Here is an 18,082-nt window from a genome sequence, read left to right as displayed (position 1 = left end):
ACAATGTATTGAAAGTCATCCTGCTGTGAAAGAGTTTGTCGTCATTGGACATGATGTCACAGGAGGAAAACAACAGCAAATATAAAAAGATGTGGAATTCAAAGTGTGCATTGCTTGTTTACATGACAAGAGCTCCAGCTTTAAAAATGTCTGTTGCTGTTTTTACAGCAACAGACATTTCATTACTACATTTTAAAGAGCACTGTCCTTAATTGTTTGATTGTATTTTATGTTTTCTACATACTAACCACAGTTTATGATCAGGACCTTGATGATCTTTGAGGACAGTCAAAAGAATCCTTTTAATAAATGTAAATTAGTTTCCATTTCTTTTATCCGTAGCCATGGTTAAAGGCAGCCAGCTCTTTTCCTTGTTTTCCAGCGATTACCTAGATAGCACACATACATCGTGCCGATGTCGACCCGATACATCTAGTTTCATCGCCAAGGTAGCAAGGAGAGCGTTTACTCAATGTAGCCAAGACATACAGTGTTTGAACGATCAATCAAAGCTGTAGCGCCTGGCTACTCTGCAGATATAGAATCAAATCATACGACCTTCATGTATAGGTCGAAGACAAGACAATACAGACAAGACAACTTTATTTGTATAGCCCATTTGTACAAGCGGTTTGTCTCAAAGGGCTTAACATGACATCAGCAACATCCTCTGCCCTTCGACCCTCACATCGACTAAGGAGCGAACAGAAGAAGAAGAACAGATGAGAAGCTGACAGCGATGCAGGTGGATGCCCCACTGGTGTCCTGGATCGCAGACTATCTGACTGGCAGACCACAGTATGTACGCCTAAAGTGCTGCCTGTCAGATGAAGTGATCAGCAACACCGGGGCTCCACAGGGGACTGTCCTCTCTCCCTTCCTCTTCACAATCTACACCACAGACTTTAAGCTCTGCACAGAGTCCTGCCATCTTCAGAAATTTTCTGATGACTCTGCAGTGGTTGGGTGTATTACTGGGGGGGATGAGGGAGAGTACAGGACTGTAGTGGACAACTTTGTCACATGGAGCGGGAAAAACCACCTACAGCTCAATGTGACAAAGACCAAGGAACTGGTGGTGGACCTGAGGAGGACTAAGGCTCCAGTGACCCCTATCAACATCAAAGGGGACACTGTGGAGGTGGTGGAAGAGTACAAATACCTGGGGGTGTACTTAGACCACAAACTAGACTGGTGCAAGAACGTGGACACTGTTTACAGAAAGGGCGAGAGCTGCCTCTACTTTCTGAGGCGGCTGAGGTCCTTCAACATCTGTAGGACGATGCTGAGGACATACGCTGTTGCCTGCTGGGGCAGCTGCCTGAGGGTGAGGGACACTAACAGACTCAACAGAATCATCAAGAAGGCCACCATGTTGTGGGAGAGGAACTGGACTCTCTGACAGTGGTGTCTGAGAGGAGGATGTTGTCCAAAATAAGGACTATACTGGACTTTCCCTCTCACCCTCTCCACAATGTGCTGATCAGCTACAGGAGCTCGTTCAGCAACAGACTCATACTCCCACGATGCACCACAGAGCGACACAGGAAATCATTCCTGCCTGTCGCCATCAAACTGCTAAACTCAGCACTGTGACGGACACACTCACTTTATATATACAATGTATATATTGTTTTTATACATGTACATACCTGTATTTTTAAATTTTTTACAAATTTTGAACACATGTAAATACCTTTACCTTTAGATTTTAGATTTATACTTATCTTGTTTTGTTTATCCTATTTTTATATCTTTCACTTTTCTTTCTTGGTCGGGACAACTGCAAGTGCAATGTCTGTAAGAAAAATAATTGCCCTTTGGGGATAAATAAAGGAATTCTGATTCTGATTCTGATTGAGTTTGGTATACTCAGGCAATAGATTTCAATAGTGTTGAATAAATTGAATCAGTTTTAAAAAATTCTCCAGTCCTTTTTCCATCTGTTCAGGAAGGTATTGACAAAAGTGTCTTCAAACAGGATATTGGAAACAAACAGAGAAATGGCAACAAGGATGCGCCGAGTGGACGCGCTCAATCCACTTTGTGAGGGATTGCGCCATCTGGGGGGAGGCACGGCTCTACGCTGCCGCACCTCTCGTCTCTCTGTTGTATTTGAACAGGAAATACAGGATTTCAGCGATTTTGACTATAAAAATGATCAATTTTTTATTTTTGTTATCTTTTTTAACTATTATCTCTATTTCTCTTCATGATGGCAGGTGAGGCTCTGCCTCTGACTGCACGTCACTGAGTACCAGTCGTCTGTAAATACTTCTTTCAGCAATAGCTGATGACTATGCTGACCACATGATGGGGCCAGTGAGCAAGTTACTGGTATATCAAAGCTGACACTAATCCATCCCATCCATTCTCTATACCACTTATCTGTCAGGACCAGTCAATCACAGGGTTGACACACAAAGACAGATAACCACACACACACACTCTCACCTAGGGGCAATATAGATTAGTCAGTTAACCTACTGTGCATGTTTTTGGGATTGTGGGAAGAAGCCGGAGTACCCGGAGAAAACCCATGCAGGCACAGGGAGAACAGACCGGCCCAGAGTGGGATTCAAACCTGGAACCCTCTTGCTATGAGGCGACAGTGCTAACCACTGCACCACCGTGCTGCCACTGCTGAGACTGATGGTGAAAACCTTGTACACCAACATGTCAGCTTTTCAGGAATCAAAAATTGTAATGGTTTTATGACACGGTGCAGGTTGATATACAAAATCCTCAACCTAGATGTCTGTCAAAAGCAAAGTTTAACAAAGTTCACATCATTTTCATCAAACCAGTAGGCACAATCTGTCCACATTGTAAGACATATTGGTTTAGATAAATTTAGCAACGCATGGCAGGAGCATTGTAGAAATAAAATCAAAAAGTATGTAGTGTATTTCGGAATTGGTGTGTGTGTATGTGTGTGTGTGTATGTGTGTGTGTGTGTGTGTGTGTGTGTGTGTGGATGCACATTCCTTATCTTTGGGGACAAAATGCAAGTCCCACAACATAAATCATTAGATATTAGGGTGAGGACTTGCTTTAAGGTTAGGTTAAGGTGAGGGTTAGGTTAAGGTAAGTAAAGTTTATTTTCATGATTTGGTGGTGTTTAAGCCTCCAGGAAAGGAATGTAAGTCTATGTAATGTCCCAAAAGTGATGGAAACACAACTGTGTGTGTGTGTGGGTGTGTGTGTGTGTTGGGCAGTGGGTGGGCTAGACAAGCAAGACTTAAGCTCCATTTATAGACATACTTGCACATAGAACGAGAGAGAGTCAGTGTGAGTGCACGTGCTAGTAAATACAGCTGCCACACAGAGGGAAGGATAGCGCACTGTAAATCTACAAGAGGAAGAAAGACAGAAAGAAAGAAAGATAAACTCTCCTGTTCGGAAACAGAAGCAGCAGTGAAGAGAACGTGTTGAATCATCACCAAATATACAGATCAACTGGAGGAGCAATTCATAAAGTAAGTTTAAACATGTTTCATAGTTTGGCCATTTTCTCCTCATCTTCACACAAGTATTTCATGAGTTTTGTTGCTCTATGGCAGCTTTGAATATACGTTTGGGTTATGTTATCACAGCTACGTTAGAAGCCACTTCTATTCGTGTCAAACAACAGCGGCTGTGGTTTGGAATCATGTTGTCAAAAAAAACCTTAAAAAACACTTTGAGTAAAGGTCCCAAACATAAAATTCAAAATTCAAATAGACTCAAAATGCCCCATTCAATATGTTGACATGAAAGTATGTATATTTAAAAAAAATGCTATGCTCTGACAGGCATTTAAAGTGAGATAATGTCAATAATATTATGAAGTTTTTCTCTGCAAAAAATAGAACAAAGTGATTTCTTTTTTGCCATCTGTTGCCACCCTTATGGCACTGAATTTATTTTTTGTTTGCACGGTGTTAATAACGATGACAAATTTTGTTGCACAAGTTGCACCGTTGCAAAGTTAGCAAACAAGAGCTAACCTAGTCAGCACAAGCTAGCAGTCATATCAGGAGTAAGGCTGAAGAAACAGTGCTTTGAACAGAACAAAAGGGTCCTTTTTATATATAGATATATAAATTAATCTTTTCATTTAGAAGGAAGATTTTCTTTTCCTAAAGCTACACAGTCCATATAGGATTTAGTGGCATCTAGCAGTGAGGTTACAGATTGCAACCAGCTGAATATTCCTCACCTCACCCTCCTTTTTCATACAAGCATATACAGAAAACATAAAACACAAAAGGCCCTTTCTCAAGTCAGTGTTTGGTTTGTTCATTCTGGACTACTATAGAAACACGGTGGTGCAACAGTGGCAGATTCCAAAACTGAAGGGGAAAAAAACCCAGGATATGAGCACAGGTGATGTCATTTGGAGCCAGAGTCTGTGCAGTAGTGATCGGGCAGTGGTGTTGCAGTGTTCTGTCTGATCCAATCAACTTACTATCATGACATTTCACTGCATTTTCAAAACCAAACTTAACAGAAAAATGAACACCTGACACACATACAGCATGACACGAAATACATAAAATAACAGAAACCATCTTTGGTTTTTCTGATGTGTACTTTGTGTTTTTAGATAGCTCATGGATATACTTTTTCACCTAATAAAGTAACAATTGTATTTTAATGAAAGGTTAATATCTACAACAGTTTGACTCTTGTGGTAAAATGTTACTTACTCAAAGGTGGATTTTTAAGATCTCTTTTTGGAGCATTTAAAAAGAAATTTCCCCCCTTTTTTTAAAACTCCTTGAGACATATTAACAGAAAAAATCCAATAATTAGATTCACTTCTTAATTCAATTTGCTTTTATCAGCATGGCAGTCATGTTCTCAGTTATTTTGTAATGAACTCATGTCATGATCTACACGCGCCTGTTTGAACTTTTGTACTTAACAAAGTGAAAAAGAAAACAAACAGAAAACCCTTGTCCTATCTAGAAATGAAAAGCTGTGTGTGCTGTTCCAAACATGAGTACGTGTTGGATGACGTCTCTCTAAGCCAAGTCTATAGATTATCCCAGTTCACCTTTGACTAAGTTGTGTTTCATTCTACATATCCTGGTATTAGTGTGTGTGTGTGTGAGAGAGAGAGAGAGAGAGCTCTGCTATTTCCATGATCAGCACAACTCCCGGTGAGTAAACATGTGCTTTATAGAGGTTGAATCATTACGCATACACAGACACACACACAGTCGATCAAATATTTACACACATCGCTCAGAAGAACCTTACGTCTGTTGATCTGAAGTTCAACCTGAACGTTTCTGCGTGTAGGTGGATTAGATCTGTGTGTGACACTTGATAGCAGTTACAGTAGAAGGTCAAGTGAGGTCAGACATGTCCCTCTTTGGTCTCATCTTCCCATCCCATTAATACTTGCTCTTGGTCTGTACTTTCAAGTCCTTCACAGCTAAGAAGCGGAGAGGTGGTGTCCTAAAAACATGAGCTTTGATATACCATCTATGTTGTTTTTACAATTTGGGTTTTAGTCCTGGCAATCGGTTCAAGCAGTTATGATCAAATGATAATATGAATTTTTACTTGTCTTAGTCAATAAGAAAACAACAGCCTATTCAGAACGCTGCAGTCTTAACGAAAATGCCAAATGAATCCTAATACGCCACTGCTTAAGAAACTGCACTAGCTACTTGTTCCTGTTAGAGATGATTTTAAAGTTTCTTTATATGTTTATAAAGTTTTAAATTACCTTGATTCTCCCCACATTAAAGATTTCCTTTCATTTTACATTCCAGCCAGTTCATTGAGGTCCTCCACAGCTTTTCCTTTAAATGTTTCTTATGTGTCCATTAAAAGTGACAGGGGTGCTTTCTGTTTTTTTGCCACTAAAAGCTGGAGCTCACTGCCTTTGGATATTAGAAGTTTTGTTTTTTTGTTTGTTTGTTTAGCTTGTAATTTTTTTTTTGTCATGCATAATTTTATGTTTTGTTATTTTATTTACATGTTATGTTGTTTTTTGGGCTGCATATTTGTGTGAAAGGTGTTTTATAAATAGAATTGAGCTGTACCAACCAAAGTAAGACAAGACAAGACACCAACAAGTAATGGTGGTCAGATTATCAGCCAAGTTTGAAGCAAACTCCCAGGTTATAAAAACATGTTTGGAAGAAGAGTGAAATTCTAATTCAAGCTGTTGTTATTTTATGATAACAAGAGCTTCAGTAATATCATCCATCAGTGTGCACACAGCTTTATTTAAAGTGTGGGATTCTTAGCAACATAATGGGTTACTTTCAGTTTCACCTCCAAATAAACAGTTCTAAAGTGACACTTGGGTAGTAAAATAATATGACACATGGGATGTGTTGTCCTTGATGATTTTCCTCTAATATGTCTCCTGTTCTTGTATATGTCCAGCTGTCATGGCTCCCAGTTTGGCCCAGGCATACAAGAGGAGGTGGTGGATGGCTATCACTGCAATTATAGAGAACCTGCTCTTCTCTGCTGTTCTACTGGGCTGGGGCTCACTGCTCATCATGCTTAAGAATGAAGGCTTCTATTCTCACCTTTGTATTGGTAAGATCATGTCTGTGGCCCAATGTCCAAAAGAAAGACCAGAAAAGTTCCCTCTTTGATGTCCCTGTGATAGATAAACCATGATAAAGTGCAAGTTCCATTCAGGCTCCCCTTCATGCTAAACAATGAGTTGGCCTCTATGTGCCTCTAAATGGTTAAATACACTTATATACACTATATAGATAAAAGTATTTGGACACACCTCTTTATTTCTGAAATCAGGTGTGGTATGGGGCTGTTTTTTACAAAGACATTTTGGACAATGCTACTCTTCCAGCTTTGCAGCAGCAGTTTGGGAAAGCACCTTTTCTATTCCAACATGACTGTGTCCCAATGCACAAAGTAAAGTTAAATGAATTTGGTGTAGAAGAACTTGACTGGCCCACACAGAGCCCTAGCCTCAACCCCATTACACACCTTTGGGATGAACTGGAACAGAGATTGCAAGCCAGGCCTTTTCGTTCAACATGAGTGCCTGAGCTCACGAATGCTCTGCTGCATAAATGGGCAAAAATTTCCACAGAAACATTTGTGGATCTTATGGAAAGCCTTCCCGGAAGAATGGAAGCTGTTATAGCTGCGAAGCTGTCTATGTACGTAGAATGTGATGTCATTAAATTCTGTCATGGTGTAATGGTCAGGTGCCCAAATACTTTGGTCTATATAATGTAGTTCTGTATGTTTTTACTACAAAGCTGTCATAGTTATGCTTAAAATAACACAATGAAGCAATTTTGACCAGGCTTTGGAACTGTTTCACTACATGCAGCTGGTGCACTTTTTATTTCTTTCAGCCACCAATGAGTGATGCTGTACATGCTATAAAGTCAGTGATACAATGAGTGTTTTGGCATGTGTGACTTGGTGAAAACATACTAACCACCACAAAGCTGATGCTTCTGGAGACCATGACTGAGGTGGGTTTTTGAGTGTTCATGGAAACACTGATTTCTCTGAAGGGTATTTCAGCAGTTCAGGAACTGATTCTTAATACTGCTACACTGTCAAGTGTTTTTAAAAAGATGGTGTCTGTGGCTGTTGCACACCTGTATTAAATCCATCCTATCACCGTGCAGTCGTTGTGCATGGACAAGGCTAAACAGTATTGCTAAAGGAATTAGTGAACTAGCATGAATGGCAGAAAACATTCAGCCAAAATTTTGACATATTAATATGCTATCCTGACAGAACAAACAATATGTATAACAATAATAATTTAATAATAATAAATTCTGCACAGAAGGGTCAGACCTGGACTTCAGCCATTTTGCTGTGAGGTGACAGTGCTAACCACTGCACCAGTGTGCTGCCCCCATTGTTTACATTCATTATGACAATATAAGGTGGTCATATAAGGTCATATGCTGCCCTTGGATATTCAAACACATTCACATCTGTGGAATATCCATCCATCCATTTTCTATACCGCTTATCCGTCAGGGTCGCGGGGGAGCTGGAGCCTATCCCAGCCGACCACGGGCGAGAGGCGGGGTACACCCTGGACTGGTCGCCAGTCAATCGCAGGGCCAACACACAAAGACAGACAACCACACACTCTCACACTCACACCTAGGGGCAATGTAGAGTAGCCAATTAACCTAATATGCATGTTTTTGGTATTGTGGGAGGAAGCCGGAGAACCCGGAGAAAACCCACGCAGGCACAGGGAGAACATGCAAACTCCACATAGAAGGGCCCAGACCGGGATTCGAACCTGGAACCCTCTTGCTATGAGGCGACAGTGCTAACCACTACACCACCGTGCCACCCCATCTGTGGAATATCCACCATGAAAATAACTTGCTCTGAACCAAAGTACCATGTATTTGTAGCAGTGACCACAGACTTAACCCCCAGAAGCACAAAGCACACACTGATAGTGTTTATCAGCAATAGTCCCTTGAGTTCAAGAATGAGTGCTGCGACAGAGTATCATTCAGTGAACAGTAACTGCCAGGCCTTGTTTCCTTTTTGGACAGAGATACATTTGTTTGCTTATTTAGGTAGTTTATGTAGTCAAATATATCTGAACTGCAGCCAGAAGGCAGTCAATGTAGACAGGCTGTGTACAGTCAGGAGAACAGTCAGAATGTGGATGGTGGTGAGGTGGATACATTTAAAATCTGTCTTGTTCTTGTTGGTTCCTTCAATTTTACCATCTCCAGCTTTAAGTGAATTCATGTCAAAACATCTTCATAAACAAGGAGGGTGGAGCCTTGTCATATTAGCTGTTTTTGTCAAATGGTTGACAGTAGAGGTCAAAAGTGAGACAGGATATTTTTGTCAGTATATTTTAAAGGGGACAGTTCACTAAAATAAATTTTAAAAAAATTACTAAAAATTAGTACTTACCATGTATAATCAGATAGTTTTCAAGTAATGTGCTGAGATTTTGACACCACTGAAGGCTTCTACTTCCACCTTAGTCATTGGTTGCACAGTCATCATCCATTGGTTAGATACTGAAAACTTGACAGTTTCCCTCTCCTGACTTTTTTTTTGTGTGTGTGTCCCTGACCAGAAAACGAGACCACTTACAGCAACATGACCACAAAGGGCAGCGGTGACTGGCGGAGCTGTGTGGAGCAGGAAGAGATGTTGAACCTTGGCTTCACCATTGGCTCATTCCTTTTGAGTGCAGCCACTTTACCCTTGGGAATCTTGATGGACAAATACGGGCCACGCCCACTGAGGCTCACTGGCAGGTATAACCAGCAATCCTTTAATTACTGCCTTTTGTCTTAATGTCACAGAAACTGCACTGTTCTATATTGTATGGGCTTCGGCTCCATGGGATTTAATAGTATTAAATCAAAAACATACAAACAACTACCAAGATCCTAATTAACACTATTAAAGCCACTGAGTTCAAACATAACAACGGTGACAAATACCAAACTGAGAGGGCAGTAACAGCAGCCCTCACTCCAGAAGCCTCTTCACTACACGCTTCCTTTCAGGCCGGGTGTATCTCATTGAGCAATCAGGATGTGGAAAACTGGGTCAAAAGCAGAGAAGACAGGAGGAGAGAAGGAAAAAACAGCGTAAAGGAGCACGTACAGCCATAACACCCCCTAAAAGCTGTAGCTACTGGGTTTATACATGCACGCATGCAAAGCCATCAAAGTTTTCTTTCGTGCCCTTGTGTTGTGCACAGAGCATCCTTCAGGTCTGCAGGTGATGTATATCCACTCCCTCTTTTTCTTCAGCATTTACTATCAGATAACATATATAGATAGATAACATTTATCTACTGACCGTTCTGCCAGCAGGTTCCATCTTCTTCCTTCTTGCCCAACAGACTGCATTATGGATTTCAACCTCCACACTCGCAGTGAGGCATGTCTCAGTCGGAAATATATCTGGCTGGCCCTTACTCCAGGGTCCTGGTGTCCCTATTGTGCACACCTGCCCACCTGTTTGAAAAGCAGCAGTAAGTGGGCCCTAAAGGAGGACGACGATGATAGCAGTTGGGCTAAACGTGCTACCCTCACTGTTGAGGCAGACCTGGACATTTTTGGAACCCCTGGGTTTAGAAGGAAGACACAGTACAGTGCAAGAGTCCTCTGACTTGGCTCCCTTGGTTCCACTCCTGACAGTGGGAAGGAGGACCTGTCATCACCTGCTCTTCCTCCGCCTGTCAGCCACATGCTGACCAGTGGGGCCGTCTACCACAACCTTCTGGACATCATTAAGAGTGCCACCACTTATAACAATGTTCCCATGCCAGTGGAGACACCTGCATCTGCTCCCAGGTAATCTTTAAAGATATCTATTGCCCAGAGCAGGAGACCTGGCGTCATCCAGTGTGGCCCCATTTTTCCCTGTTTCGGCCCTTCCGCTTCTCTGCTTCGGCCCTTCCTCCCCCTTGAAGGTTCCTGTGTCCCATGGTTTCCCTTCTGTTCCTGCACTGGAGTCAAGCCTGTGTGACAGGCTGTTGCCCAGGGCCACTTTCTTCAGCTGACAGAAGCCCACAACACCTTCCTGTCATGATCAGGTCACTTCTAGCCTCGCTGACTGCACTCGTCAGTGCAAAACACAAACAGTGACAACTGCCAACAATATTTCACTGCTCACATTCATCTCTATCTCCTCCATAGCTGCTCAGCCCAGAGTCCTTTCTCCTGAGTTGGTGATGGAGATTGGGAAGGCAATGGCAGCAGTACTGACTCTCTTCATGGCTGCAACTGTGGCATAGACTCGTATTAAGGCGTGGATGACAATGCTCCAACGCAATGTGTGGCCCCACATGTCTCAGCTTCCAAAACAAATTAGGAAGGGTGTCGACAGCCCCCTCAGCGCAAATAAGGCTCCTGGTGTGACTGTCAGGATTCCTGCCCCAAGGTGAGATGACCGACGGCCACTGCTGTCAGTGCACCTCCATCCATTTCTGCTCAGTCTCTGCCAATAGCTGCCCAGTCTTCTAAGCACTGCTTCATTACCAAGAACATGTGGCCCGTCTGTACCTGGCCCAACCCACCTGCCAAATACGGGTGTGTTGAGGTTTACACTGACACACAACCTTCACCACAGCCCTTTCAGTTCCACCCCCTGCTTAGAGGAATGTGCATTCATCTCTTACAGCAGTAGAGAGGGCTCTTTCTTGGCTGTTAAAAATGTCCACAGAGGCTCCGCAGATATTTGCTTGCCTGCTTTCAGTGCACTGCTCAGTGTGGCAAAGCCTGCTTTCAATGAGCGAATGGATGGCAAAGTTGATAAAAAAAGAAAGAGTTACACACTCCAGTTCACCAGTCCCTCACTGCCCTTCAACAGAGTCCTGGAGACTGTCATGTCATCATTGTCAGAAATGACTGCACTGATGACAGTTTTCCCATCAGATGAGTTGAACAAGTACAACCTTCATGGTCATCTTCATGTCCTTTTATCAGGTTCTATCTATGTGATATGTCTGGGTCTTCATTAGCTCATTCAGTATTGAACATGCTTGGCTTGCTCAGCTCTTGGCATATTACACACACACAACCATCATTATAGAGATTTGCACCGTGAGCTTTCATATCTGTAATGAATGATACTTTCTGTGGCTATATGTACACGTTTGCTCCCTTCATCATGTGATATTTCTCAACATTTTCAGATTCTTCAGGGGACTTTGTGGACTCTTGCCCTGTTATGTTTACTGGCTTCACCTAGGTGTTTTATTTTTCGTTTTTTGGTTTTTGGTTGTTGTTTTTTTTGCTTGTAGGGAGGCAGATTTCATGTTGCACATGAATTGTATACTGTGACTCAAACCTGAGTGGACCCCACAAGGATATGAAAGAAAATCTTCACAACTGGCTATGCATGTGGGGATAAACCAAATAGTAACAGCACTTAAAGGCCTATGTCTATATAGAACCTAGGGTTACGATGCATAACCAACAATGTCCTGTGCCTGTAATTTCAGTTCATGTTTCGCAGCCTCCTGTGCAACGATAGCTGTGGCTGCATATAACCCTGAAGGTAAGGCAACACATCCACACTTCAAACCTTGAATAATCAAATGCTTCTGTGATATAGCTACCCTACTGCAACAGCATAATTTACCCCCAGAGATCCACTATTTAAAGGAATATGTTATTATATTACCTTTGGTCTTATTTTTGCGGTTTTGCAATCATTCCTAGTAGGTATGTTAAAGTTTTATACACCAACTTCACTTCAATATCTTCATCTTCACATGACATACTAGTGAGGAGGAATCAGATGATGAAAAAGACTACACACACAATACAATTTGAAGCAGATTTGAAAATAAAAGTTACAATAAATTACTAGGGATGAGCCACTAGTTGAGCAAAAAGACTATCTACTTGAGATTATGTACTTTTTACGTGTACTTGTATGGGTATTACCAAAATAATGTTAATATCTGTAATCATGATGGAAGAAAATCTTCATTTGTAGCTGACTGCTGTTTTTTGTGTTTGTATAACACTTGTCCTTTAAATAGTTCCATTACTCTTGTGATTAAAAACATTAATCTGAAACTTACTTCTCACATTGTTTTGTCAGTAGGTACTTTCAGCTGACATCAGACAGTTCACTTCATTTTTTTTTGTGTTCCATCAGTGCTGTCTGTCCTCATATTCTTCGCTGTCGCTTTCAATGGCTTTGGAGGAATCTGCCTGACCTTCACCTCACTCACAGTATGATTCCCACCTATACAAAGGCACTCACACACTGGCTTTACAAACTATATAAGAAGTGTATCATTAAGTTGGATCAGAGTTGAGGAAAATTACTTTTGAAAGAATTTCCTGTCACTGAAAAAAAATGCTTTAGTAGAAGCTGGGTGAAGTAATATAAAAAGTGGCAAAGTCCATTTAGTGATTAGGTTGTGGTGGATGGATAGATTAACACCATGCCTTTCACCTAGGATGAAGGACAGAGGTCCTCACCTTTTGTCTTGCAATTTGACCAGGAAACAAAACTGGTCCGGAATTTGGTCAGAATACTACTTAAGGTATACAAACTTTATAACTAGACACTTTCTTTTTTATAACTAGAATGGGAAAACTTATTGTAGTTGTATGATGACGACCTAAAATCTACATTCGCTTACAGTCCCAGTTTTGAGAGTTGTGTACCCTTGATTATAAGCACGTGTGCCTGTGTGTATTTTAGAAAGCAGCACATGCTTTTCCACTTGTTCTAAATTTTGCTGCAGCCTATCAGCCAATCCAAAACACAGGCAGTCAGCACACCCTCCCACAGCCCTGTCCCCTAGTCAACCCCATGTCTCTGTCTGTTTCTCTCTCTCTCCCTCTCCCTCCCTCTCTGTCTGTCTGTCTCTGTCCCTCTCTCTCACCTAGACTGTCCTTGACATGGTCAGTGTGCTCTCACTGCTGTCATTCTTGGTCTGGTGTGGTCCTGTGTGTTTGTATCTGTTGTGGTGTGTATTATCTCGTTGATTAAGCTCTTATATAACTACCTGATGAAGGTGTACATTTCCAACCTATCTAAGCTGCCAACTCATTTGATAAGGCAGTTTGTAATAAACTGGCTTATCAAAGTGACTAATAGAATTTTAATTCCCACACACAATATCTTAAACCTTAATTTTCCTATTTCTGGGGATATAAGCATATGTCAGTGTTGTGTTTATTAGATCATAAGAAAGAGTAAAATTATACAGCTACTCTTGTGGCTGGGTGAAATTGTACTGAGAAAATGCTCATAATGCCAATGTTAACATGATGATATTTAGCAGGTACAATGTTTACCATGGTCGCCATCTCAGTTTGGCATGTTGACATTAGCATCTAAACACAGCATACAGCTAATCGTAAAGTAAAAGCCATTAGTTCAGCAGATATTGGGCGATAAACCAAAATATTAGACAAAATAACATTTTGAACCAATGAAGGAGGTAGATAGGTAGATGAAAATAACCAAAGTTGTGCCAAAACACGACAAAGAAAAAAATATAGCTATATTAAGGCCACATTTTACTAGATCAAGCACTCTATTGCATGCATGCAAGATAAAGTTCCATTCCCAAGTTTTCTTAAAATTGATTGCACAAGATAAATATATGTTTAAAGAGAGCAAGTATAACAGATCAGCTTTGTTGACCACACCCAGCCCAGAAGAAACATCTGAGCAGTTCGCCATGCATGAATATGGCGTAAGACCAAATGTGTAAACCACATATATAGTGTATGCCTATAATATGCATGTCTTACACACATATGCTTATAGATGTGATGTACATGTCATCATCATATACTCATATCCATATCTACAATATTTATACCATCAGACAATACAAAAAGACATACAAAACTTTAAAACTTGTCTTGATCATAATGACCAGTCCAGGCACTGACGTTGCTGTTACCAGCTTGGTTGAATGAACAGTTAGCTTTTCATTTCCTATTGCCAGCCTCTTACTTACCAGTCTATCACTGGACATAGCAGTGACTGGCTTCAGCAAGGACACAGCTTTCTCCTTAATCATATTTTTGTCCTTAAGCCTGCACCTTAAGAGCAGACTCTGTAAGATAACACAGAGGGTGAAAAACACACAAGCAGAGTAGGCCTATACAATATCTCATTAATCACAGCACCCAAACTAGTGGTGCATGTGTTAGATTAACCCATGTGACTGACAGAACTGCTAACAGAAAACAGGAAAAGTCCCCAGCATTGCAATAAACCACCAAACTATAAGTGGTAACTAACTTTAAAAATAAGATGTATAACATTCTTTGACATTGTTTAGGTCTATATGGAAAGCACATGCATAAAACTCAAAGGGCTCATAGATTTTGGCAACTTTTCCCTGACAAATCCCCCCTCTCTCCACAGAGAAAACCAGCAGCAGGAACCAGATATTAGACACCTGTTACTGTCTGTCTGTTTGTCTGTCTGTCTGTGTGTGTGTGCCTTTGTGTTCACATTAATGTATGTGCTGAAAGAACCTTCTCCCAGCTATATTAACGTTACCATAACTTTGTGGATACTGAAACGGGACCTTGAAATACAGTTATTATGGTGATAAAATTAGCTCATGCCATGAATTTTGATCCTAAAAGGCCACAATACAGTTCAAAGATTTTAGTTTGCGGTATGCCACTACACCCTTAGCCTTGGTTGTGTGCAAGCTAACAATAGCTAATATAAGTTTGATGTTAGGTATGCCTGTATATGGGAATTTTTTATTATGAGTTATTAATACATGAAGAAAATTGCTTTCATTGATCAAAGGCGTGCAGCATCCATGCACTCTGGTGGCATGTACCTGTGTGGACGTTTCTTCTTTTTTTTTTTTTTTTGCAGAGAAAGACACATTATTGCAATTTAGACTAAATGTTCTCAGGGGAGGAGTTTTAACAACAAATACTATTAGAGCTGTGGAATATTAAAACATCCATCCTTGCTTAGTTAATGTTAGCCTTTCTTACCCTCAGCTATGCATAGACTATGGGTTATGGACTCATTTTTAAAATACAAAAATGTGGAATTATTGATGATCTTATCTGTATCAGTAATGAGAAGCAGGTAAGATAAGATAAGATAAGATAAGACAATCCTTTATTAGTCCCAAAACTGGGAAATTACAGTATTACAGCAGCAAACACGATATAGAGGGTGCAAAGCATGCAAGGATAAGGGAAGGATGTGCATTCAAAAAGAATAAATACACAGGAAACAAGTACCTGCATTCAAAAAGAATAAATACACAGGAAACAAGTACCTGCATTCAAAAAGAATAAGTGTGCATTCAGAAAGAATAAATACACAGGAAACAAGTACCTGCAGCTGTACACAGTACAGAAAGAAATAGACTATTTACACTAGTGTCCCTCAGTTATGATTAGTGGATGGATTAATTATTGCACAGATTTGTTTCAGGGACTAAGTAAGTAGGTACTGATCCTAGTAGTATTGTTACATGAGTAAGGATTATTGCACAATTATTATTACACATGTATTATTGCACAGGTCTGGCATGACCATTTTGTCCCATTATTTCCCATGTTTCATTGTCCAGTTAACACATTCATCAGCTTTTAAATGTCCAGTCTATCAGCTGTGAATGTTGTGGAGTCTGACAGCAGTGGGCAGGAAAGAGTCGCGGTACCTCTCCTTCACACAACGCGGGTGTAGCAGTCTGTCACTGAAGGAGCTGCCCAGTGCTGTCAGAGTGCCCTGCATGGGGTGGGAGGGGGTCTCCAGCATGGGCGACAGCTTGGCTATCATCCTCCTGTCACCCACCTCATCCACTGAGTCCAGGGAGTGGCCCTCCTCACCAGTCTGTCCAGCCTGTTTTTGTCCTGGGCAGAGATACTGCCTGCCCAGCAGACCACACCATAAAAGATGGCTGATACCACCACAGAGCCATAAAAGCTCCAGAGGAGTGGACCCTGCATTCCAAATTCCCCCAGCCTCCTGGGCAGGAAGAGTCTGCTCTGGCCCTTTTTGTACAGAGCGTCAGTGTCGGTCCAGTCCAGTTTGTTGTTGAGGTGAACGCCTAGGTACTTGTAGGAAGTGACTCTCTCAATGTCTGTTCCCTGGATGTTCACCAGTGTGGGTGGGGTCTGTTGGCACCTACTGAAGTCCACCACCAGCTCTTTGGTTTTACCAGCGTTGATCCGGAGGCGGTTCTCCTGGCACCAGTCCACGAATCCTTGAATGAGTTCGCGATACTCTCGGTCGTCTCCGTCCATGATGAGGCAGACGATCGCGGAGTCATCTGAGAACTTCTGTAGGAGGCAGGCTGGAGTGTTGTACCCGTAATCAAAGGTGTAGAGAGTGAACAGAAAGGGAGCCAGAACGTGATCCTCACAGTGCTCCCAGCCCTCTCCAGGTGAGAGAGTGATGTGTGCAGAAGGTAGATAATGGCAACCTCCACACCAGTTACTGGCTGGTAGGCAAACTACAGCAGTTCCATCGATGGGCTCACCAACAGGCGCAGGTGGGCGAGGATGAATCTCTCCATAGTCTTCATCAGGTGAGAGGTCAGTGCCACTGGCCTATAACTGTTGAGCTCCTTCAAGGGGTCTTTGGCACTGGTACCGGGCATGATGTCTTCCACAGCTGTGGGACTGCTTCACAACAGTGGGGGGCAGCAGCAGAGACTGAGCAGGGGAAGGTGCAGGCGCTTCATCAAACCTGTTGAAAAACAGGTTGAGTGCGTTTACCCACGCCTGGCCTGAGATGGTCTTCAGGCCCTGCCAGACACCGCTGATGTTCTTGTTCTGCAGCTGGTCCTCCATTTTCTTCCTGTAACACCTTTTCCCCTCTCTGATCCTCCTCCTCAGCAGATGCTGACTATTCCCTGACACAAAGGCTCTCTTCTTCTCCTTCAGGAGAGCCTTGATGTTGGGGGAAATCCAGACGGAGGGATATACACAGTTATCATGATAACCTGTGTGAATTCCCTCAGGATGAAGTGGGGTTACATGCTAACCGCTAACAATTTGATGTCCTTGCTGCAGAGTTGTTCTTTGATAGTGATGTGCCCCAATACACCATCTATCATTCACAAACATCACCAGCCCTACTCCTCTCCTCTTACCGCTCTCTTTCATCCTGTCAACCCATATACAGTGGTATGAAAAAGTTTGGGCACCCCTGATCATTTTCAGGATTTTCCTTTATAAATCATTGGTTGTTCGGATCAGCAATTTCAGTTAAATATATCATATAGCAGACAAACACAGTGATATTTCAGAAGTGAAATGAAGATTATAGGATTAACAGAAAGTGTGCAATAATTACTTAAACAACATTAGGCAGGTGCATAAATTTGGGCACCCCAACAGAAAAATGACATCAATATTTCGTAGATCCTCCTTTTGCAGAAATAACAGCCTCTAAACGCTTCCTATAGCTTCCAATGAGGGTCTGGAGTCTGGTTGAAGGTATTTTTGACCATTCTTCTTTACAAAAAATCTCCAGTTCAGTCAGGTTTGATGGTTTCCGAGCATGGACAGCCCGCTTTAAATCACACCACAGATTTTCAATAATGTTCAGGTCTGGGGACTGAGATGGCCATTCCAGAACGTTGTAGTTGTTCCTCTGC

At 41.8% G+C, this 18,082-nt stretch overlaps 1 protein-coding gene across 5 annotated transcripts in view; it reads left to right on the top strand.

Moving 5' to 3' along the window:
• Positions 1-3,253: 3,253 nt before the first annotated feature.
• The window catches only part of slc43a1b (solute carrier family 43 member 1b), a 31,831-nt gene continuing 17,002 nt past the window's right edge, over positions 3,254-18,082 (top strand). For 2 of the 5 annotated variants that reach the window (XR_006844356.1, XM_046400032.1), the window contains exons 1-5: positions 3,254-3,479; positions 6,391-6,549; positions 9,071-9,254; positions 11,957-12,012; positions 12,622-12,698. Coding sequence is in view for 4 of the 5 variants with exons in the window: in XM_046400032.1 (XP_046255988.1) it covers positions 6,396-6,549; positions 9,071-9,254; positions 11,957-12,012; positions 12,622-12,698 (471 nt within the window). In the remaining variant the exon portion in view is untranslated. The other 3 variants (XM_046400044.1, XM_046400053.1, XM_046400060.1) reach the window with 3 other exon arrangements.

This window comes from Scatophagus argus, chromosome 2, assembly GCF_020382885.2.
Source record: "Scatophagus argus isolate fScaArg1 chromosome 2, fScaArg1.pri, whole genome shotgun sequence".
In the NCBI taxonomy this organism is placed as follows: domain Eukaryota; kingdom Metazoa; phylum Chordata; class Actinopteri; family Scatophagidae; genus Scatophagus; species Scatophagus argus.
The sequence above is the reverse complement of the archived record's forward strand: the minus strand, read 5'-3'. Positions and strand labels throughout refer to the sequence as shown.